The sequence below is a fragment of the Castanea sativa genome, chromosome 5 (assembly GCF_040712315.1).
Source record: "Castanea sativa cultivar Marrone di Chiusa Pesio chromosome 5, ASM4071231v1".
NCBI classification, from domain to species: Eukaryota; Viridiplantae; Streptophyta; class Magnoliopsida; order Fagales; family Fagaceae; genus Castanea; species Castanea sativa.
The window spans coordinates 28,243,635-28,269,735 of NC_134017.1; the positions used below are offsets into that span (position 1 = coordinate 28,243,635).

Genomic DNA, 26,101 nt, shown 5'->3' on the forward strand with positions numbered 1-26,101 from the left:
AAACTCAAACACCTTAACTTCCTTCAACAAAAGATTAGATATAAGAAAAATGTTGACCAACTTTCTCATAAAATGTCACAATCAAGGATTGATAATTTCCAAAGCATATTGATGAGTATTGTTTGGAGTAATTTCTAATTTAGTATTCCCCACTCAATTATTCCTTGTAACTATCAACATAAGAAAACATGTATCGATGAAACCTCATCTTTTATTGAACTCCAAAGTCATATCCTATTCTGGCTTACCACTCATATCATATCCCTATATTATCCTGACACTCCCACCATAAATTCTTTTTGTTCCTCTCATTCTAAAGACTGTCTTCTTGTACAACTAAGTCATATTATTATTACACTATGGTTTTTGAAATATACTTTTCAAAAGTGCTTTACTGATAATATTTAGTCTCATTTTTCCAAAGAACATTCTATCATTGAATTGTTAACTATGGCCAGCTGGCTAAACACCTTCTCCCTTACTTGGCAGGAGAAAGTAAATATTAATACTACCACTAGTAAGGGAAATATTATGACTTCTTCGGCAAAGAAGAGGAACAAGGGGAAAGCACCTATTCAGGACTTTCCTCAAGATGAAAGGCTCCTAGTGAGACCACCTTTTGTAATGTATGAAGGCGCATCTTCTGGAGTAAAATCCAGTGAAGCAACATCCCTTCAGGAATTTGTCTCGGCAGAGGTGACATATTCTTGTGGTGATATCATATTAACCTTACAAGAAGTATTGAACAGAGAATTACAATTCCATAATAGAGTCTATAGTGAATTACCAAATTTCATTAAATTCATTCTTGACAACCTTCAAGCTTCCCACTCTTCTAACCACCATAAACTATTTAACAAAACCATGAGAGCGCTTGAAATTCACCTTGTTAACCTTACTACCCAAATTGTTGACCCTAATGCTGAAAATAGGGCCTTTGCCGACCAAATTTCTAATTGCCTTGTTAATTCTCATGATAAATCAAATTTGATTAGTCAACTCTTTGGCAAAGAGGAAATCCATTCAATGGATAGAAAGACTATAATGGGTACTGATTTTGCTAGATTGAGTCTAAAAAACCAATCTTTGCTAAAAAGTGTTGTTGCCAACTTGTCTCTAGAAGTACAATATTGTATTTTTGAAAGCAAGGCTATGACCAAAGATCTTGATCTTTGGCTTAAACATTTCAAAACCCTTGTTTCAATTGCTCCTACCATTGTTGAACCTGATGGCCCCAATAAAGGCTACATGAAAAAGAAATTGGGAAAATATTTTGGGAGTAGTCTTAGAGTACATGAAAAAACCCATCATTTTTCTGGCCTTTTGATTAATTATGAAGATGGTTCTGATAGTGACCTCTTCTGGTTTTCTCAAATGTTCAAATTTGGTTTTATCAAACTCATCAAATTAACGAGTCATGATCAGATTAACCAATTTCCTGATATTATTCAAAAAGCTGTCACACATGTTGAAAGCCCTTATGTTTCCATCCGATGTTGGAGTACTTTGCCCAAATGGGAAAAGAATAATTGGATGAATGTTAAACCTTCCATGCATCTTGTTCTCATTAATGGCTATACTCACCTAGGCCAATGGTATGAAGGAAACGCTTATGTTTCACACAAGCATCCCTATGCTCTTGTTGAATATTGGAGAAGTTACTTCAATAATCAAATTCTAGATGTTTTTGAAGAATTATGGAAAGACTACCATTTCTTTGGTTGTACAGATAGAATCTCTGTTTTCTTTAATAGACCTTATGCTTCTACGGTCTGACATTTACAATGGGCAAAACATGATGACCTAAGAATATTTCTCACGAGAGACCCTGTTTATGAACCATTAATGTATTGTGGTTTCTGCAACCAATGTTCAACTTATCATGAACATGAATGCAATGATGATCCCTCATGGGATCCCTCTCCATGGGACCCTTATGCTGGTTACCCATCTGATGCTACTTTTACTTGACTGATCTAGGAGCAAGATGACTGGCCTGCACAACGGCTACTGATGTTACAATATTCACTCAAGAGTAAAAATATTTACTACTACTTTCCATGATGACAATGATTCCTTTATTGACCACTTTCGACACTACACGCCAAGCTACTTTCGGCCCCAAAAAGCCGACCTGATTCCTTCCGCAAATTCTGCTCTTGATACCCCTCACAGGTCCTAATATGAATAGTAAAAAGTTACTATTCACTTTGTACTATTCATTGCTTTATTCACTTATATAAGGGGGTTGTCCCTTATTCTTAAACTCAGAATTCTTTTCTAGGATTTCCTTTAGAACTCTCTCTAGGACTTCCCTTAGTTCAGAATATCTCACTGATTACACAAAACTTGTAACTAGAACCAAGACTAGCTTTCAAGCCTTGTACTACTATCCCTATTACTATCCCTGTTGATCATTTAATCTTGTGACTACTACTACTATAAGTGTTTTGAAGTACATTCAATAAACACTTCTGTTTTCAATACTTTCAATTATATTGATACAAAACTGCTTGGCCGGTTCTACCGCCTTACTTTCAATTATCATTTACTTTGAATTATTCTATATATCTGTTATCTGTTGTGCTGTCGCCTTCTGCACTGTTGTCCTTCCCCCTTTATATATATATATACGATTAAAAGAAAAGCAGATAGATTTTATTAAGTCACTCTCTTACTCTCGGGAACAAGTTCGTATACAATTGATTAAAAGACCACACATCTTGGGCATACATGGAATTGGGGTAAAGATTGAAAGCCTTCCCAAGTTTAATCTTTGTTTTTTTTTTAATTTTACTGCATCAAGGTATGTCTTCTTGCAACGAGATCACGATGATTTCCGTGAGTATTATGAGCCATAGTTGGTATCACTTGGTCCAATCCATCATGGTAATCCAAATTACCATCTAGGAGAGGATTACAAGCTACTATTGACAAATGAATTCATTAAAGGTAGCAGTAAGAGTATAAATGATATATATATATATATATATATAAAAGATGATTAAGGAGAAAATCAATGAACTGAGGACATGAATTGAGGAGGTGGTGATGTTTCTAAAATATAGATCTTCCATGTTATCTCACATGAATGATGTAGATTTGTTTATTTTTGCTATGTGTTTTTGTATGAGATGCAAAATTGTGTTTTCCAACACGAACAATTTTATTAGTTGCTTTGCTTTATCTTTCTTTTATTGCAACCTTATTTATTTATTCCGATATATTTTTGCTCACAATTATAAGATTTTGGTAACTATAACATTGACCTTTTATATTGATACACCACCAATAGCTATACTAATAAGTTAATGGAAACAAAAGGTAAATAAGAATTAGTATTTTACATCAAATATTTTAAAAAAAGAAAAAAATCAAAATTATATTAAAAACTCATTAAATTTGTTATTTGATAATGTTTGTATATAAACATATAAATTTAATTTATTAATATGTGTTTGTGTGTATGTGTGTGTGTGTGTAGTTGTTTTTGGTTTCTACAATTTATTAATTGTCAAAAATTATTTTGTTAGTTTGTGTATATGTATATGTTAATGTTGATGTTTATGTTCATCATTCTGAGAATGTTGTGTAGTATAAATACTTTCAATATGTACTTAATAGTGTCATATTCAATGCACTCTTCTCGAAAAGATTCTGTAACAATCTTTCTAGTAATTGTGAGACATTGTATTTCCTTATCTTTTATATTTTCCATGCAGATTTTCCCAACCTCAATAGGGGATGGGACAAGGATGGGTTTTGTTTAGCCCACCCCATCTTACCATATTTTATTTAATATATGTTTAACTTATTTATACATATAATTTAGTTTTTTTTTTTTGTACAATTCTAAATTATTCCCTATATCTTACCAACCAATCTCAGCATGTGCTCCTTTCTCAAACTAGAATTATTCTAAACATTAGGGAAGATAAGGGAAGACCACCTGAGCGAATCGACCAAAAGGACTTGACTTATATTTTCAAAACACTTGTGTCTTACTTCTCCCCCAATACTCTTATGATTGTCATTTTCGTTTATATTTAATTTTTATCTCATCAATATATGTCATAATAATCTCAATAGGAATATTAAAAAAATCTCCGACTCATCCTTTACCCGACTTGCCTTGCAATCATTTGTAAACACTTTTTTTGCATCCCTTACAACCTAGGCCCCCGTTCCCCAACAATGCTGAATTCTAAGCCCAATGTTGGTTTAGGGCCCAATCAAAAGTTAAATTGACTTGAGAAGTGTTAAAATGAAAAATATAACTTTAATGCACAAATAAATTAAATTTTGAAAAATAAAATCAAAGGAAACCCTCACTATGCACACGCAAGAATCAGCCTGTGCATGTAAGAATCAGCCTACACACACAGCTTTTTGCATGCGTACGCAGGACAGATATTGCACACTCATAGCAATTTCCAAAAACTATACAAGACAAGTTTTCTACATTTATGTCAAGGTTTAGAATGAATCCCATATCATTTGGGGATCATTCGAAACCCTTTTTCACACTATAAAAAGCCTTACATGGTATATTTTTAAAACACAAAAAAATCTCACGGGAAAATACTAAGATTTACTAGAAATAGTGAATCAAAGAGAGAGTTTTTCACAAAACATCATCAAATCAATTTTCTTTTAATTATGGCCTTTTCTAGCCTTGATCTCTGAGTTTAATATTACTAATCACTTTCTTATTAGTTTGTGAATAAATTTAACTAAAGGGAACGGTAAAAAATCAAGCTTGAAGAGATTTTATTTGAGGCATTAGCTCAAACTTTGCTTTTTTTCCTTTTCTTCTCTTTTCATGCTTTTAATCCTTCTATTTTTCTTGCTTTCTCGTTGCAATATGCTTTAACATTGTTTATCTAGCCTAGATTTACATTTTTGTATGTTTTAAAAGTCTATTAGGTTGCTAGAATGTGTGTTTAAGTGTTTTACTCTTTTTTTTTTTTTTTTTTGTTGTGTTTTAGGGTTTTCTGGGTTGGAACTTGTGTGCACATAATCTTGCCTGTGCACGCAGGCTTGATTATGCGCACGGGTACTTGTTCATGCATACACATGAACTTGCTTAAACACCCTAATTTTGTTTCTCTTATTTTGCTTCTGCTTGCACATGTTTATTTTCTCTAGCTTTTCTTTCCATGTTTTTATACTCTTAAAGTCCATGTTTCACATGTTTAATTGCTTGCTTTGTCTTACATGTTAGAATTAGGGTTTTGTTGTTTCCATGATATGAACATGCATTCAAATGCTCATGCATGATGCCATAGATGCTGAGTTGCTACAAGGTACGTAAGGGTAAGTCATGCATTTGTAATGTTCATGTATTTATGGTCTTGCTTTGATGATAGAGATGAACATGCTTGTTTGGTTAAGTGTTTCCAAAGTGTACATGCAATGCTTTTAATGATGATATGATGTGCTTGCTGCCTATATCCTTGCTTTGATTTGATGATTCATAAGTTGCTATTTGATGATGATAATGTTATGTCATGCTAGATGAATGCTAGGATGAAGTTGAGGTAAAATTTCTAATCTTTTTGGTGGGTTTATATGCTTTTGCTAGAGGCTTTCTTTATCTAGGCTTTGATAATGAAACCCATGTGATTTATGAGATTTGGAAGTAATATTCACGTGTTTATATATATGGATTTTGTGTTGGTGAAATTATTTGACGAGTGGGTTTATAGTTTTTACAATGGTGGCTATCTAAGTGGTGAAGATTTGGGGGTTTTGGTTTTTAATATGAAATAGATGGTGAATGTAATTTTTATTGTTTATTTGGAACTAGTTAAAGATTTAAATTGTTAGTCTTGGAGGATATTGTGATTTTTGGTATCATGGGTCTCTTGTTGATGTGGTGTAAATCTTGTGGGAACCACTTATAAAGTGTTGAGGTTTTGATGTTAAGGAAAATACTATGAATGATTTAAGTCTACAAATTGAAGTCTATGCGTTGTAAATTAATTTGTTGAGAAACTTTGGAAGTGGAATATATTATTGATGAAATTAAATACTAAGGCTTCCCTAATTAATTGCTTAGTTAGCAATCTCTAACTCATAACTAGACATAATGTCAAGGTTTATGCTTATCGTGATAGATTTGCTTGATATTGTTTAGGTTCTAGCTAATCTCCTTCGGAGATTGGAGAATAAGGCTTTTGCGGATTCCAAGGTAAGTGACTTCTTAATGAGATTTTTGAAAATGAGTCATTATTGCACTCAATTGTTTTATGGTTAAAACCATTTTAGAACATTATTCATGGTTTTACTAAAATTTATTATTTGTACTATTATTGTTAATCATTTATGGAAAATGCATGTGGCATTGAAAGTGCATCATATTTGTTATTGCATATGGAGAAATGCATGATTTGTTAACAAGGAAAATACTAACATCTTTGACTAAATTCTTGAGAGTGGAATTCATGGATTTTATGATATATTGGAAAATTTAAATATGCTTTGATAATTGGGAAAGTTGATGCAAAACATTTTTGACAAGAAATGGTTTTGAGAACTTTGAGATTATTGTGGATATTTGGTTATTAAAATATCTTATGAAATTGCTTGGAAGTAAACGATGTATTTGAATACATTTAACTTACGACTTTTTGATGTGGGTTTGCCCTTGTGCTATGATGTTGGTGATTATCCCATCTTTGTGACAACGTCTTTGTGACGTGTGATTATCCTGTTTTTGTGACAACGTCTTTGTGACGTGTGATTACCCCGTCTTCATGACGACAAGCCAGGTTGGAGGCTCTCACTTTGCATGACACAGGTAATGGTGAGGCTAGGCAGGGCCAAAAGACCACATGCAAAAGATGTACTACATGGTGCATCATCCCCTACTACCCATGAGGGGGATAGTTAAATCCTTGAGGGTGTGAGTGTGGGTGAGGCTAGGCAGTGCCAATAAACCACATGCCAAAAGAGGTGCATATCATGCTAGTGTGTTTGGGTTCCAACCTATTTGTGGCGGTATGATGTCTTGGTTGCACCTTGAGTGAGGTTTTAGGTTTTGAGATGGTATTGGACATTTTTGTGGCTCACAGTGAATAAAATATAGTTTCATAGTTATTTTGAGAAGCTTATTACTATATTATATCTTTCATTCCTGTTGGGCTAATGATTTTGATTTTGCATAAATTAAATGGAAATTTTCAAATTATAGTATGTTTTGTAAAATGCTCATTATCATGAAACTTGCATTTTTCCCACCTATATTAATTATGCTACTTACTGGGCTATGTCCTATCCCATTCTTTTACAAACTTTTCAAAGTAGGCAATGATCGTTTTGAGACAGGTTTTTGTGGCTAGTAGTAGTTAGACCAACTACTAATGAAGGCTGGACTTTTGTTATGTTGCTCATTAGATGAACACACTAGAATAAGCTTGACTAATTCTTTTATATCTAATAGTGGTTATAACTTTATTTTCACTGATGGGACAAGTTAATGATATGTAATTGTATTTATTCAGACTTCCATTCTTTTATAGCCAATGGTCCTTGTAATTATTACATAGAGTTTTGACTTACTATGGGAGTATCATTAATGAAATTTTTATAATAATTCTTCATTAATGAAATTTTTATAATAATTCTTGATGTTGGTACTTTGGTAATGAATTATAGATTGAATTGTCCAAAAAGGAAAAATCAACAAGTACCTTTGAGATATTTTCTCATGCTTGGGACTCTTTTGGGTTTGGGATGTGACACAGGGCCTCCATGATCCAAACTCGCCCCACCCCCTTCCATCCCTAGAAAGAAGTGTCGGTAGGTGCACACTGCACTCATTTCAAATTTTAATTAGAACTAGTTGCTCCATAAGGTCAACGTTTGAATATTCTCCAATTGTCACATTGAGGTAGGTAACCTCTAATTTTGTAAATTATGGAACAAGTAATATGAACCATGTCTCTCTCACAAGCCTTAACCAAACAAGCATATAGATGAAATATTTTAATAATTATATATATGTATATATATATTTATTATTAGTAGTTATTCAATAATTTTGTAAAATCTTACGATTGAATATTCAAATTTATCATTGAATGCGACCATCCCATCTTTCGATGGTCATGGGTTGAGAACATGAATTGAACTTCTGGCATTGAGCTATTTCTTTGCAGGACCTCTTCCATATTTGTCTTTGACTGAAACAACCCACTAAGTAGTATATATATCAATATTAGTAGCCATGGCCTAGGGATAGACTCAGGATTTCAAATTAAGGGGAACCGGAGTATAGGCACAAAAAAAAAAAATGGTATCATTATTTTTTGTATTTGTTAAGTTTTTGAGTTGAGCAATTGCCTGTTAGGCTGGGTTGATTAGGCTGATTGGAGAGGAGGAGAGTTCTAAGGTTTTGGAAGAGAGAGTCAATGCTGTACCGGTGTATTGTTTCAGAATTACCATAGTTATATATATATATATATATATATATATATATATATATATATATATATTAGCTCAATGATCACTAAAAAATTGTGTATTTACTATATAGACATATATTCAACTTATATAAATTAATATATTTAATTAAAATCTATTTTCTTAAATTTTTTTATGCAAACATGTCCAAATTATTCATGAATTAGAAAAATAGAGAAGGCTGAAGACTTGTCCAATGTCAGCCTATTAAGTTTGTTTTTTTAAGATGAAATAGAGTTGGTGGTTGACAGTAAACTCATTGGTTTCTCAGCATTTAAAAAAAAAAAGTAAAATAAAGGAAATTTAAGAAGAAAAATAGTAGAAGTTGGCACTTGGCAGCAAAATCCATTGGTTTCTTAGCAGGTAGAAATGCAAAAGGAAAGAAACAATGGCAAAGAGCAAGAGAGGACGAAGAAAAAGAAGAAACGCGATGCAAAGATAGCGAGTTCGACTCTGATAGTATCTCACTGGTGGTGGGCTTAGTGACTGAAGCTTAAAAAATGGGGAAAGAAGCTAAGTACCAAAAATTTCAGAAAATATTTAAAAAACAAAAAATTTCTTGGACTCAGGGGGCCGAGCCTCCCAGGGTCTATCCCTACATGGCCCGTTGATCTTATATATGACATATTATCTGATATTATGTTGTATGATATTTTACATATAATATATAATCTATATTAATAAGTTTTTTGAAAGGTCAATGTATACTAATTTTAGCAGCCATTTTAAAGGCAAAAAAAAAAAAAAATTGTATATTAGCCGCCATTGGTCTTATATAATATATATTTATATATTATATATTCTGATATACTTTATTTAGAGAAAAATAAAATCAAATATTGTTACAATTGGCTTTTGAAAAGAACATGACCTCACCTCAAAGGGAAATCCAATCCAACTCTCCAAGTCTTAACCACCAAGGTCTACCATTTCACAATCAAAGGCGTGTGCTTGAACAATTCAAACCGAAGCCTCCTATCAACATAAAGTCACAGTCCTCCTAAGAAATGCAACCCCAACAACAAATCTACATCTGGGACATTCAAGGGTTACAAATTTCAAGAATCTAATGTGTCTCCCAATTTAGCACAACGCTCCAATCACCACTAATAAAGGAAACTTCATACTTGAGGTATAACTAATTGATTAGAAAAACTATTAAATAATGTTATGATCTACGACCCAAAAAGTAGCATAATTAATAAGGGTATGGGAATAGACTGCCACATGAGGAATCTTACGATGCAGTTTTTTACTACGATTTCTAGTGGACTTGTCAAGGATATTATTCACATAGTTGTTCTTGTTTTGGTCTTCTTCTTTCTTTCTTTCTTTTTTCACAAAGTGTATCATTTGGTGATGCTTTTGATTTTATTTTTTTGCTGGAGAAGTTTGGTGGAGGAGTAGAATAGATAGTAGACAAAAAGATAGTGGTGGGTTTCGAATTTGGATGTGTTTAATTTGTTTTGCACAACATTCCTTGTCTTTTTAACTTGATTGTTAAAGGGGTCAAGTCTGTAAACTTTGTGTCATTTCATTTGTAATAATTTTATCCTTCATGTTCTTAACGATCCATATGGTTGGCGTGAAATGCGAGGAGAAGAGAATATGGTGCTTGGTTGGGGAGGGGAGGGAGGAAAGAAAATGGTGGGATTTAGGAGCTTTCTCTTTAGGCCAACCATTTGAGAGAAAATTGAAAAAATTTAGATAGCCCGAAAAATTGCTCCAAGCTCTCATATAAGGGTGGGGCCTATAGTGTGTCCCATGTGTAGGGCCCACTCCTCATGTTAGAGCTTAAAAAACTACTCCGAAACTACTTAAGAATTGTCAAAGAATATAGTTTTCTCCACAAATTGAGGAGAAAAGTGGGGGAGGGGTGGGTTCAATGGAAAATTACCCATTTGCTCTCCCCCATTTAAATATTGCATTTTTTTTCCCTTTTAGGTATGTTACATTTTTATATTTTTGTTTTTTTTTTTTTCCCTTAACTTTTAGTTTCATTTTTTCTTATATACTACTACTTTTTTTTTTCTTGGTACTAGGGGCATAGGAGTAAATTTAAATAATCTACATTTTCTAGTCTCTTACTTTTATTTTCTTTTCCACCCCAAAAAAATATTATGGGAGAAAACTAAAATCTCTTCTATCCTCTAATTTTTTCATCTCCTTCTCAATTCTTCAATTTTTCCATTCCCCAACCAAACGGATTCTAAGTGAAGAAAAAAAAAAGTAACTTCATAAATGTAATTTTTAAATTCATCTCAAAATTCTAATTGAGATTACAGTTTCCGAAGAAGAAGAAGAGGAAATAACAAAGCAATAACAAAAATGTTCATTACAATTTTTTTCCCTAATTTTGTTTTTGAACAAAAGCAATGCTACAACCACAAACCTTTTTACAAATTGTTGAGGTGATAAATTATATTGGTTCTCATTTAAGCTCACCATTAATATCAATATTTTATTTGTCAATAACTACTCACCGCATCAATAATTTGTAAAAAATTTGTAGTTTTAGCATTTTTGTTTTAAACATGATTCTCTTCATTTTACAGTTTTCATTTGAGAGTGGAATGATGTTCTAAGTGTCAAAGTAAAATTGTTTGATAAGTATTTTTAAATTATGTTTTTAATACTTAAAAACAAAAACTTGTGGAACCTACTAAAAAATATTGGTTGGATAAATGGCTCATGTCTCAAATGCAAAGTTTTTAGAAGATACCAAAATGATGTTTTCTAATGTGAGTTCTTTGTTATCTCCAAAAGATGATGGCAAGTTTATAAATAATTTCACCACCCATCGAACAAGCCCTTAAATGTCCTCTCTCTCTCTCTCTCTCTCTCTCAAACTTGGGCACATAACTTCTTTATGTGTTCTGTTAGGACATATGTGATTCATGTTAGGACATATGTGATTCATGTTAGGAACATATGTCAACATGTTATGTAATTGACTAATCCTTTGACAAAACGCAATTTAGTTGCAATTGGGTAGATCTAGGATGAATTTAATACTTCAAGAAATATTTTGTTTAAGTCTTAGTATTAAAGCCATGAAGATTGGACCAAGAAACAAGTAAAGAGAAACTAATCATTAAAACTGGACAGATAGCTCGACAGCTACCAACAGATAGCTATCTATCGAAGTTTCGATAGCTGTAGACAGATAACTATCTATCAAGAATTACGAAATCAGAATTTTCAAATCTGATTTTCGGCCCATGCTGACATGTATGTGTAGGGTTTCTTTTCTCACAACCCTAGAAATATATATGGCTTATTTTAGAGGCCGTCACATATGAGAATATAAGGAGAACACATGCAAAAGGTGACTGAAACCTTATTAACTCTAAAAGAAGCTACTGCATCTTTGCGCCTTAGGGTTTTGTAACCAAGTGCTTCTTGATATTCATTGTTGATGAAGTGAAGAACTTTGCAGCCAACATTCTTCTTCCTCAAGTTGGTGAGTGAGTCACGTACTGAGATTTGTGCAAAGGAGTTAGTCACGAACTGGGATCCGTGCATCAGATTGGTGGCGTTCATATATTGAAGAGTTCAGAGGTTTTGAAGCGGTAGAAGGTTTCTACTATAAGTTCATCTACGAGGATTATAGAATTTAGGGACAAACGTTTTGTACTAGATCTGAAACTTCTCTTTATTATAGTGTATTGCTTTTTGGGGAGGTTTCCCCCAAGGATTTTTACTGTGAAATTAGTTTGTTTCATCAATTTTCCTAGGTCATTACATCTTGTCTTATTTACTTTTTCGTTGTGCATGATATTGACATGATATTGATTTTTGTTTGTTTTAACAAATTTTATTCATAATAAATCTAATTAACAACTTGAGTTTAAAACTAATTAATTTTATTAATCGGGGTCTAAATTTTTGCAACATATTCCATTTTTTATTTAGCTGTGTTGGAAAAAGTTTAAGCAGTAGACTATAGACATGAGCACTTTAGTTACTATTGTAACTCAACTAAGAGTCCAATATACTCTTTAGTTTTTGGAGTGTCAAAAATCAACGAGCTCATCCATCATTTGTAACCAAATCCCACTAGTAGCCACCTCATTTTCATGTGGTCAAATCAAACTTCTCAAGTGTACCTTTAATGTCGGGTGATGGTTAGTGTCTTTGGAACAGTTTTTTTTTCTTTCGAGATATCGAGGGGCAAATTCTAGCAGCCTATTGTATAAACTATAAAGCTTGACTCCCATCTAACTTGGGAGTTACTCAATGTTGGTGGCATGTGTAAAGCTCTCATTTTCGGAAAAAAGGTTAGTTTTTTGAGCTGATTGTGGATCGTGTTAGTGGATGCTTGTATAGAGGACTATGTGAAGATTGTCATCATCACTATGTAACAAAGTTGCTATGGCTCTTGTATGGGTTTGCACTAATAAAGAAGGGTCCTTAAGTATTGTTAGAGGGATGACCTTTTCTTTTCCCCAAGAATTCAGTCTATTAATAATGTTGACCTAACTTGAATTTAATTGTCACGTGGGATCAGTGGCGGCTCCAGGAATTTTTTTCAGGGTGTTCCTTAAGAAGCATAAATTACACAATCTAATAAAAAGAGAAATTCATATATTGACAACAACAAACAATTAAAAAAAACGCAAATACATAAAATTTACAATTATCTTCTACGAGTTTTCATATTTTGAAATCGTTGCATTATAGTCTTATTATCAATGCTAGAAGCTATATCTCTTTCAATATACACAACCAAGAAATCATTCATCAACTAATCTCCCTTCGATTGTGCAGTTAATTCTTTATATATTTCATTGCCGAAAAACTTATTTCTACCGTTGCAGTAGCGACAGGAATTATCAAAACTAACTTCATAAGCAAATAAACTAATGAACCGTAATGACGTTATAATTAATTTAATAATTTTTTTAAAGATAAATAAATACATTAATTAGTAAAAGTAGAAAAATTTACTAAAATAGTCAAAATAAATATTGAGATTTATCTTTCAAGTGTATTTTTTATATCATAACTTTCATAAAAAAAATAAGAAATACTAAATTATAAGCAAACATAAATTAAATATCAAGTTTCTTAATCAAGGAGTTGATAACATCATGAAAATTGTTTTAATTTAGAGAAGAGATGAAATATATATATATATATATATATATATATATATATATATATATATATATATACACCCACATACTTATATAACATTTTTGTGCTAGTCTATATTTAAATTAATCTTAACTTATGCCCAACAGCCCAAGTCTATTAACTATGTATTAAATTTCATATATATATATATATATCTTGTAAAATCCGGAAGAGTGGCAGACATGCCCATTACAAAATTAATTAAGTCCCCTAAAAAAAATAATTAAATAATAAATACTAATACAAGCCCAATTAAATGGTTGACAGCTAATCATCTGGTACAAGTAAAAGAAGAAAGTTTTGACACTTTACACATTAACAGCCAAGCATTTACTGACTTGTGGAAGACCATGATAGAAAAAATAAAAAGTTCGTCTTCATCCTCAGCAAACGGGCAAAGAATAGCAGAGACTTTAGAAAGAGCAAAAATGCAGAAATGGCAAAAACGCAGAAAAAAAAGAAAGAGAGAGAGAGAGAGAGAGAGAGAGAGAGAGAGAGAGAGAGAAGAAAAAGAAGAAGAAGAAGATATGGAGATGCAAGCTCATGGTCTGCCAGCATTTCACCATGGTTGAGAAGCTTCAACAATGGCTGTAAGGGTAGATTTTTTTTAATTTGAAAGTGTTCTTGATTTTGCTTGAGGGTGTTCCTAATGTTTTTTTTAAAGGTAAACAAATAAAAAAATTTAAATTATTATATATAAATTTTTTTTTCTTTTTAGGTCAGGGTGTTCCTGGGAACACCCTGGCCTGAACGTGACGCCGCCACTACGTGGGATTAATTCCCATGACATGAACTCAATATTGGTGTCGGAGTCAGAGGGGCACTTTATTTGGTTCGGCAATTTTGTTAACTTGCAAGAATGTGAGTCTTAACATTGCTTTGGAGAGTTGGCCGAATTTGACTAGGGTTGAAGTCCTTATTTGTCTTGGTTTCGGATTTCTACTTATCATAGGAGTCGGTTTGCATTGGAGTAGTGTGCACGTGAAATTTATTCCAAAGAGAATTGTTTATTAGCAAATTCCTTTTGCTGGAAGGATACGCATGGTTAACCGACTTAACTCTTCTATATAAGTCTAACCGGTGTTGTGGGATACGGTGTGTGGTAAAATCTCTTTGAGGGTATTGATTTAGGTGCAATCCGATATTTTTGAGAGAGAGTGATTTGTATTCTCTCAAATTTGATAATTAAAAAGAGCATTGGAAGAAAGATTGACCTTGGTTGAAAAATATGGACCAGAAGGATATAATTGCAAATATAACACATGATAGTGTTGATGAGGACTCTAACTTTGCGTTGACTAGTTCTTCAAATGAGTGGGTTATGGATTCAGCTTGCACTTTCCATGTGTGTCCAAAGAAGGAATGGTTTTACAAACTTGTTGAATCAAAAGTTGGTTCAGTCCACATGGGTAATAATCAAACCTGTGAGATTTCAGGGATAGGTAAAATTAAGCTAAAGTTGCATGACGGAATCGTTCGTGTTCTAAATGTGGTTCTTTATGTTCCAGACTTGAAGAGTAATCTCATCTCACTTGGTTCATTAGAATCCAAGGGCTTCAAGATTGTTATGGAAAATGGAATTTTGAAGGGATTAAGTGGTGCTTTGGTATTGTTGATAGCCACACGTCGAAGAAACATGTATTTCCTCAAAGGGAGTACAGTTGCAGATGGAGCAATCACAATTTCTAATACAACTAGGGAGGTTGCATCAAAAACTACAAGACTTTTGGGACATGCAAGTGAAAATACTTTGAGTGAGAGTGCCAAAACCTTCCAATTGGAATTTTGTAAGCCTTCTGCCTTGGAGAAGCAAACAAGGATCAAGTTTGGTCATCATACTAAGGGTATACTTGACTTTGTTCACAAAGATGTGTGGGGGCCTACTAAGGTTTCTTCTCTTGGAAGTTGGAAGTAGGCACCATGTCTTTAATGTAAAGATTTGTTGATGTGGCTTCAATTTGATGGTCACGTGGGATTAATTCACGTGGACTCAATATTTATTGGAGTCCAAAGTGGCACTTTATTTGATTAAGCAAGTTTGTAGACTCGTACGATATAAGTCCTACATTGTCTTGGCTTTGGAGTTCTACTTAGCATAGGAGGTGGTTTGCTTGGAGTAGTACTGTGCACATGGACATGCCTCCTAAATTAATATTGTTTGTATGGTAAATTTCTTTTGGTTGAAGGTCATGCAGGGTTAACCGACTTAAGTCTCCAATGCATGTATATGTGGTGTTGAGGGATAGAGTGTTTGTTGAAGGCTCTCTTTTGGGTTTGTTGCGGCTTAGTTGTTTGTATGCTTTGTGCCTGTTGTTTCGTCTCAGCAGTGCTGTAATTTTTTTGTGTTTAGATGCAGATATGTTTTGTAGTTTTTTTTTTTTTTTTTTTTTTTATTATATCTATTTTCTTTTGGATTAAATTTGTTCATTCATAATATTTATTTTGGCTTAAAATATTTTCACAATCAATCTTATATTGGAGAATATACGAATATAATATATCTAGCTGTGAATTTATCAAAATTCACATCTAATCAAAAAATAATTGGATAGTGTAACATTACTTTTGCTATGTTTGGATGTTGGGAGAAGAAGGGGGAGTACAATAGAGAGATGGAGAGTAATTAAATTACCTTATTTGGATGTTTTTTAAGGAACAAGGGGGAGGGGTTTGAACTATTTCTAACTCCTCATTTTTAATTCTTCCAAATTGGAGAGATTTGGAGGAAGAGTGGAGTATAAAAATGCTTGACCAAATGAATTACCAAATTTGCCCTTACTATATTAACAAAATTACAAATAAAAAAACTAATTATTCTCTTTCCCTTACTTATGGCCTGTTTGGAAGTTTAAAAATAGAGGAGGAGTAGAGTAAAGGGAGGGAAAGTAATTCAATTCCCTTGTTTGAAAGTTTTTTAAGGAAGGAGGGGGAGGAGTTTAGAGGGGTTTGGATGGATTTCAACTACCTTTGACCCCTCATTTTTAATTCTCCCAAATTAGAGAGATTTGGAGAGAGAGTAGAGTAGATAAATTATTGACCAAAGAAATTCTTCAATTTACCCTTTCTAAATTAACAAAATTACAAACCGGTTATGTAAATAATCTTTGTTTGTTTCAAAAAATTTATCATTACAAATGACAAAATCAAAGCGACAATCACAAAACACAAAACACAAAATCAATCCCACTCAATTTCCCACATATTCTCGGCATCCAAACACCCCCACAAAATTGAACCTAAAAAAAAAAAAAATCATAGACTAACCTCAACAGCAAGGTATTCGAGCACGACAGAGAGGTAAACCGGAGCTCCGACACCGACATGCTCGGCGTACTTGCCGGCTTTTAAGAACCGGATCTCTCGCCAGTCAGATTGTCGATTCCGATTGCATCTGATAGCTGGAGATGCAGAAACAGAGTCAAGACAATGAAGGAGAACGACTACTTCTTCTGCTGCTGCTACTACGATGGTGGCTCATTTGGGAGGCTAGGGTTTTTTTTTTTTTTTTTTTTTTTTTCTCAAGAAAACAATGAAAAAATTTTTCTCAACCCGCACTTTCTTGAAAACCAAACGCATACAAGAGAAGTTTATTTGAGTTCATTGGTAAACGCACATTACGGTTTGGTAAATTATAAGACTGTCCTATCAATAGCTGCCATGTAAGCAAGGAAGTCAAACACATAGCAAAATAAGTATTGAATATTAAAATCATCGGAAATTAGGAATTAAATTAAGAATTTTACTATTGCAAATGGAATAATTTATGCAAAGTGAATCCAAATGTTGAAAAATGTTGATTCAAATTTTTATATAATTTTGTCACTCAGAGAATATATTGAATATTTGGATGGTTTAATTATTATCTCTAAATAACATTTTTTTCTTATTTTAATTATTATCAATTAAGGATGGTTTTTTTTAGTATAATAAAAAAGCAGAAAAAAATATTTAATCATAGACCAATGTTGATTATTTAATTCACATTAAAAAAAATTATCAAAAAAAATATTGCATGCTACAGTCATAATTATTTAATCTAAGAAATCAATCATAGACCAATATTGCAAGTCCATTTTCTAATAGGGGTAAATTTGTCTATTTAAATCATTTCCACTCATTTTCATCCTAATTTTAAAACATTCAAACAAGAGGAAGGGTTAATTACTCCCTTCCCCCTTACTAATTTTAAAAATATCCAAACAAGGTGAAAGAAAACTATTCCCCTCTACTCTCTTCTCCACTACTCTCCTCCATCTCTAAACTTCCAAACAAGCCATTAATTTTAAAAACATTCAAATAAGGTGAAGAATAACCATTCCTCTTTACTCTCTTCTGCACTACTCTCCTCTCTCTCAAAACTTCCAAACATAGCATTAGAGTTATACCAAGTGTAATTTGAACCCAACACACACACACACACACACACACACACACACATATATATATATATATATATATATATTAGTTATTCAAAAATTTTGTAAAATCTTACGGTGGAATATTCAAATTTGTCATCGATTGCTCAAATTTATCATGAATGGGACCATCCCATCTTTCGTTGGTCATGGATTGATAAAATGAATTGAACTCTGGGAATTGAGCTATGTTACTACTTAGTAGTAGTTGTGTAGTAGTTGGTTTAATTTGTTTAGTTTACTTTGGGCATATGTAAAACTAATATGGAAGAGTCCGCAAAAAAAATTTAACTAATAAATTAATCAATTAATTATAATAAATTTTAATGAGGCGTAAATTTATGAGGCTTGTAAAATTGATGTGTCAAAATTTAAAATTGTCAACAAAAAGTCAAAGGATTTGATTTTATATTATACATAGATGATTTACTTTATTTAGGGAAAAAAAAAATCTAGTATTGTAACAATTGGCTTTTGAAAAGAACATAACCTCGTCTCAGAGGAAAAACCCAGTCCAACTCTCCAAGTCTCAACTACCTCTCCAAGTCTCAACTACCAAGGTCTACCATTTCACAGTCAAGGTCTACATTTCACAATTCAAGGCGTGAGCTTGAACAATTCAAACTGAAGGCTTCTATCAAACTTCAACCTACTATCATTGTGTATTTATAAGTCTCATCCATACCTAACATAAGTTAACATTGATTTTCAAAAACAAAACACAAGCTGATATTAATCTCCTTCAATCTTCATCTTTCTTTCTTTCTTTCTTTTGATCAGTTCAATCTTCATCCTTAATTTGATATTACAAATTGTCTTGCATAACCCCCTTAATACCATCATGGAGGTATCACCATTGAGGCAAGTCAGAAAAGAAAAAGGAGCAAAGAAAACTAAATGGGTATTGAAGTTGAAGTTTGGTGTAACATGGAAGGCCATCAAAAAGGCATCATCATCCACTATGAAGCTTAATCGTTTTCATCTAACTTGTGCATCAAGCATGAAACAACTCTCCCTAGTCCGGGTTCAAGCAGAGGAGGCTGTTAAGCCAATTCAACAAGCACATATAAAGAAAAAAGCTTCTCATCATGTCACAAAATCACTATTATCCCTCCTCAAATTGCCATACACAGCTTCAGATTTTATAGACTGGGGTGATCTAATGACTCCCACCAAGTCTCCAAAGGAAAACATATCAACAAAATGGCATGAAATTCATGGCTTGCACAATTGGGACAATCTTCTTGACCCTCTCCATCCTTGGCTTCGACGCGAAATTATTAAATATGGAGAATTTGCGCAGGCTACTTATGATGGATTTGACTTTGATCCTTTGTCCGAGTTTTGTGGGAGTTGTAGATACAACCGGCACAAGCTTTTCGAAGAATTAGGCCTAACAAATCATGGTTACAAGGTTACTAAGTACATCTACGCCATGTCACATGTAGATGTTCCGAGTTGGTTTGAGAGGTCACATCTAGGTGAAACATGGAGCAAAGATTCCAATTGGATGGGCTATGTAGCGGTTAGCAACGATGAAGAATCAGAAAGGATTGGAAGAAGAGACATAGTCATGGCATGGCGAGGTACAATTGCTCCAACTGAATGGTTCACCGATCTTAAGGCAATGCTTGAGCGTATTGGGGATGGGAAAATAAAGGTCCAACATGGGTTTCGTAGTATTTATAAATCAAAGAGTGAGTTCACCAGGTATAACAAGTTGAGTGCTTCTGAGCAAGTCATGGAAGAAGTGAATAGACTCATCAAGTTCTATAAAGCAAAAGGTGAAGAAATAAGCTTCACCATCATTGGGCATAGCCTTGGTGGTGCTTTGGCTCTCCTCAATGCTTATGAAGCTGCAACTTCAATCCCTGGCCTTCCCATTAGTGTCATTTCTTTTGGAGCACCAAGGGTTGGGAACTTGGCATTTAAGGAAAAGCTTGATGAAATAGGGGTCAAAACACTACGCATTGTAGTTAAGCAAGATATAGTCCCAAAATTTCCAGGGTTCATATGTAACAATATTCTTCATAAGCTTAATTTTGTTACTAAAAAATTCAATTGGGTTTATCGGCATGTAGGAAGCGAGTTGAAACTTGACATGTTCATGTCACCTTATTTAAAGCGTGAGTCTGATTTGATAGGCAGCCATAATTTGGAGATATACCTCCATCTCTTAGATGGATTTCTTGGCAAGCAGCGCAAGTTTCGGTGGAATGCTCGGAGAGATGTTGCATTGGTGAACAAGTCAACAGATATGCTAATTGAGGAGTTGAGGATCCCTAAGTTTTGGTATCAATTGCCTTACAAGGGGCTTGTGCTTAACAAACATGGAAGGTGGGTTAAACCGTGTAGAGAACCTGAAGATGTTCCTTCTCCATTATCTGTACCATCTGAGAATGAACTGCATTAATATGTAGATACATAGATGTTTCAAATTGTAATATCAAGCAGTTTTGAGCTTTAAGCTTCTGAGTTTCGTTGAGGATGTTGGGCACTTGAATTGATATCGATTTGTGACATTGTATTCTAAATTGCACTCCAAACCAAATCCTTTTGTTTATTCAATACTTCGGCTTCTTGTTTGTCACCATGTTCTGCAAACCATTTTTATACCACAGGCACTTTTTAGAATCTAACAAATGATTCACTAATGCTGGAACAGACACAATAGAATTGAAATTAGCCAAAGGACATAATTTCACTAAGCCAGAAATTTGACCGTGAGAACAATGAAGATGGTAGTCAGGCTTTGGCCTAATCTCAACTGATTCTGACGTTCTAAACTCAGGCATAAGCCAGCCAGCTGTCACCTTCATAAATTTTTCAACAAGTAGTCAATCTTTTATTACTATTGATTAGGCTTTGGAAAGCAGGCATTAATGAAGGCTGCTTGTAACACCCCAAGCCTTTTTCTTAAGCAAATTTTAGATGTGAATAATATCTCAAATGAATTTTATTTTTCTTTAAGGTGGTTATTTTATTTTTCTTTAAGCTTCCTCTACTCATAACCACCCATTATATCCACTTAAAGCAGCCTAAACCACACTAGCACCGCTCCATTTTAATGGAGGCAGCAAGTGTTCTCCTTGAGTTGCTGAAACAGTGGTGTAAAGGTGAAATTTTCTTGGATCCACTTCCTTATTGTTTTGGTTATGGTCTACAGCTTGTGTAGAGTCAATCTCTTGGGTGGGAATTGATAGGCCAAAAATGTATTGACTCCTCGTGACGAATTAACCAATTAATTAGCCAAGTGAAATAATTAGGTTTAATCACATGCAATGAACGTGGCAGTACAAACAAATCACCAAATAGCTAAATATGCAGTGGAAATTAAATGACACGGTGATTTGTTTACGAATGGGAAAAACCTTACCGGATGATTTTGAGGTCACCACTCCCAATAATCCACTATTATCAAAACATGCAGTTACAAGTAAAGGAATCTCAGTACCTTATACCAACCTATAATTGAACCCTTACTCCAATACTCAATTGGACTTGTTTTATAGTAACAATCTCTCCTTATATTGCACGGCTCCTAGTACATGATTAACCAAAAGATGCGCGAATCCTAGTACGCAACTTGTTCACCAACTAGAGAAGGATGTTGGCTGCAAAATTCTTCTGTTCTTCAACACATGAAAATAACAAAGTTGCTTGGTCACAAAACCCTATGGTGTACAAACACAGCAGCTTCTCAAGAACTATGGCAGAACTAGGTTTCCAGTTGCACTTGTGGAGTTATGCTTTTGAGTAATTGTGCTCTTGGTTGTGCAACCTGATACGGCCCTTAAAATAATCCTTATATATGTTTAGGGTTGTGAAAAAAGAAAGCCCAAACACATATTCATGGATTGGATGAAAAACAGTCTTGAAAAACTGAGTTTCATAAACCTCGACGAATACCCTAGCTATCGAGCAGTTGTCAAGTCTCGGGCTTAAACAGCTCTTTTTAAACCTTGATAGATACTAGTTGTCAAGCTAGCTATCGAGTTTTAATAAACTGCACTTCTTCACTTGTATGGCTTTAACACTTGAACTTGAAACATTGTTTCTTGAAGCCTTAAACACATCCTAGATCTACCCAATTGCAAGTAAAGTGTGTTTTGTCAAAGGATTAGCCAATACATAAAAAGTTGAAATATGTTCCTAACATCCAATCATATATGTGCTAACAATCTCCCCCTTTGGCAATCCGTGACAAAACCATAACAAAAAAAATGAACATATAAGAGAAGTCATAAATCACTCAACTCATACTCATTTGTTAAGTACAATAAAATCTATCATAACACAAATTCTTGAAAATTTTTGCAAGAAGGGAGTTCATGGCAAGGAAGACTTTGACAACCTGTATTTTTGAAACACTTAAACAAAACGCATCAATGTATCTTTGTGTGAAGCAGAGATAAAAGATTGCATACAACAAATAAGAAACATGTGTATAAAGAGAGAACAAAAACAACACATGAAGAGATAGGTGAAATAATATACATCAACATATATATAACCAAATATAAGTACAATGCATGTCAAAATGGTCACAAGACCTAAGGTACAAGAATAATGTATCTAAAATAGAAAGAAAAGAAAAGATACATCACAATCCTCAAATACTAACCCTTGCCAATCTCCTATACTAACCCTCCCCCTATGAGTATAACTACTCTCATATCCAAAACTACTCCCCCTTTTTGTCACGAGTGACAAAGGGTAAGAGTATCAAGTAGACATCTCGTCATCACCGGAAGAGCTAGCATCGCCATCCCCATCATCACCATCGTCGTTGGAGTCATCATCGTCCTCAGATGCCTCAAGAGGAAGAGAGGGAGACTCTACGAAGCCACCAAGGCGAGCCTGCCATCGTGCAATACAACCGACACGGGTGTTCACCTGACACAACTCATCACTGAGAGTGTCAAGGCGAGCATCCATGCGTTGAAGCTACGCCATGATTGCATCAAAAGTCACACCACCTGCAGAAGTAGAGGGAGCGAAGGTGGATGGAGCTAAAGGAGCTAAAGGAACCGTCGATCTGGACTGCCTCAAACGTAGCTACACCTCGCTCCGTTTAACTGTAGCGGCATCTATGGCACATATAACATGGAAGAGGTCGGAAACGGGAAAGGGAACCGAAAAATTGTGTAAAATCCTCGTGATAACTGAACGGAAGATGAGCTTATCACGGGTCATTGTTTCCTTATATACATCTATGAGAGAAAGAATGAAATGAGAGGGGAAGTCTATAGTAAGATGCTCAATGAGGGATAACAAAAACCGAGCACGAGGCTCTATAATAGAGTTATAGTGAGAAAGAGGATGCAAGACAAAAGTCATAACCATGTTTAGAAAACGAGGACCTTTAGCAAAGGCTGAACAAGAGGTGAACTGACGATCACCCCAGTTAGAAGGACGCTTACAAAAAGATAATATAAGCTCGTCTTTAGACACAATCTTAAGACACTCACAACCAGGGTGGTCAGGATGCGCTACCCTAGGAATGTGGAGCATGTCAAATACAAGAACCGAAGTGACCACGATGCGTGTACCTCGAACGCGAGTGAAAATCTGAGGTACCGAATAATCGAATTCATGCTTGTTAGAGTAGAACTCCTGGATCAGCATGGATGGACATGTGACTGGGACATTACACAGTGACTCCTAACCCCTATTGTGAATGATAGTGGGTAGGTCAGTGTCGAAGAAGTTCGACAAAATGACTTGGTGTTCCGAATTAACGCCTCGTATAGAAAAGTTCTCAAAGAAGTTTTTCTTGTCCTTCTCATCATGGAACCAGAGGTGAAAAGGAGTAGAGTTAGAAGAAGAAGAAGATGCCCCAGAATGTAGAGGGTTCCAGGACGGAATAAATTTACATTTAGGTGCCATGAAGCAACTAATGTAACCAGGAGAGAGAAAGAGAAAGAAAGAGAGAGAAAGGGAGATAGACAATTAGAAAAGCACCAACAAGATACAATATAACAAATATAGAAACTTGAAGGTACGTATCTATGAAAATGCATGAACATATGATATGAAATAGGAAATACATTATGGGCTCAGCCCAATTCAAACCTACCAACACATAATCAGTTCCACAATGTAAACACACATCTAAAATGCATGAAACATCGTTATAATGCACATAGGATGCAATGCATGATGTTTTAAGATCAAATATACAAAACCCATTCCAAAAATTTTGCAAAAACTTCTTTGATTTTGAAAAGCCCTAAAAATTTTCAACAAAACCCAAAAAGTTAGGTCAAATGCATGAAATGCATGAAAAAGAAGGATTAGGACACTTACCAAGTGAAGAAACACTTGATCTAGGCCGAAAAATCCTTAAGGAAGAAGTTTGGGATGAGAAAGAAAGGTTTTGGGAGGCGAAGAGGCAAAAGGAATTGAGAGAGATCAAGAGAAATGGGATCTGAATCGCGCTGACCCTATATATAGACGCTCAGTAATTCTTGACAGATCGAAAGGTGTCAAGCTTTAAAATGGTTGATAAATGCAGCTATCGAGCAGGTGTTTAGAGGTGTCCACAGCAAAACAAGCTCGATGGATCAAGCAGCTATCGAAGAGACAAAAACTTTCTTGATGGATAGAGGTGCTATTGAGAAGCTATCGAGATTGCGATAAGAAAAAGCTAAGGAGCTCGATAGATAACCCAGGTGTTGAGAGGTATCGAGGAGCAGTCGAGATTGCTTAAAAACAGCTTTTCAAAGAGGAGAAAAACACAGATATAAATGCAATCAAACATACCACTCAAACAAGGATCCAAACAACATTTTAATCTCTCAAAAAGAAAAATGTAAGCACATAGATGCCAAAACACACACACATACCAAACAAGTCTAACCAATTTTATATTTCAAAAAGAAGTTAAGACAGTTTAATAAGTATACATTAGCACATGTAAACCTTGTGATGGCCAAATCACATTGTACCTGCACATGTATCAAAAGTAGCAAAGAATATTGCATGTTGTGTGTGAAAACATCGCAAGATTGCACAAGTGTCTCTATGTTATGACGATTTGAGATATAAGTAAATCAATTTAACTCACACACGACCATAACTGTTTAATGGGGACTATCACCTTCGAGGTACATCCTATAATTCCCACATCTGCTAGAATACACGTTTGCAATCATATATAAAGCATTTTGATCTTTTTGCTTTTATTTTTCTTTGCATATTTTTTTTTATTGAGCATATCATGCATGAGCACATAAGAGAGAGAAAAAAATACCCAATTATGTTAAGCTTTTTGACATTGCACTTTTGCTATGCCGAAGTATACAGATGTCATTTCATGATTAGCGGGCAACAGTGGTAAGATGGTTATTTATGCCTTTCTCTTAAGATTCTCTAGTCCTTCCTCTCAAAAAGAGTGATACGAGTGTTAAGTACAAAAGATCACTTAACCTTACTCATCACAAAGAAAGAGTCACAAAGCTTACTTGCTTAATTGTGCATAGAGATGGTCATCCAGGGTACACAAGTACCAATGTACACAAACACACACTATTTTTGTATTTTTCTGATTTTTCAATTTTTTTATGAATAAAAACAAAACAAGAAACAAAACTGAAAAACAACCAAACAAAAACATGTCAAATAAAACAATGCATAAAAACTAGACTGTCTCAATTATAAATCAAAACATACAAATAATGCAAACATAACAAAAAGAGGGAGGAGAGAGAGAAAGAGTGACTAAATCACTTAGAGCCATTTTCCTTCCACATTTTGGAAGAACCTTTCTTCTGAGCAAACTTTTGAACCGGTGGTGAGGGGGAAGAATTGAAACCGTTCAAGTTCGAAAGGAACATGAGGGCTTTGAGGAGATCTCGTAGAGGTGCAAGAGAGGACGAAAGCTAATTCTGGCTTCCCAACAACATCATGCTATTGCTCTATTGAGTAACTAACCACTTATAGCAATTTGGTCGAGTATGTCTTGTTGCACCACAGTGATAACAGAGATGCTGCTTCTTCTCTTTGGACTTTTGAGCATTACTCTTCTTGGCCCTAGGGTTTTTGGTTTTCTTCTTAGCAAGATTAAGGGGTGCTTCTAA

The 26,101-nt window shown here is 34.3% G+C and overlaps 1 protein-coding gene and 1 pseudogene across 1 annotated transcript; one reads left to right on the plus strand and one right to left on the minus strand.

The window, feature by feature from the left end:
• LOC142633470 (hyperosmolality-gated Ca2+ permeable channel 3.1-like) overlaps positions 1-26,101 on the minus strand; it is a 98,068-nt pseudogene that overhangs the window by 16,226 nt on the left and 55,741 nt on the right.
• Positions 18,739-20,557, plus strand: LOC142636982 (phospholipase A1-Igamma1, chloroplastic-like). The gene has a single exon (XM_075811277.1). It carries the CDS (start codon positions 18,862-18,864, stop codon positions 20,431-20,433), a length of 1,572 nt encoding a protein of 523 aa, XP_075667392.1. The 5' UTR covers positions 18,739-18,861; the 3' UTR covers positions 20,434-20,557.

Bases quoted from the DNA above. Each gene is read 5' to 3' on its own strand.
- LOC142636982 (XM_075811277.1), top strand. From the start codon at position 18,862: ATGGAGGTATCACCATTGAGGCAAGTCAGAAAAGAAAAAGGAGCAAAG.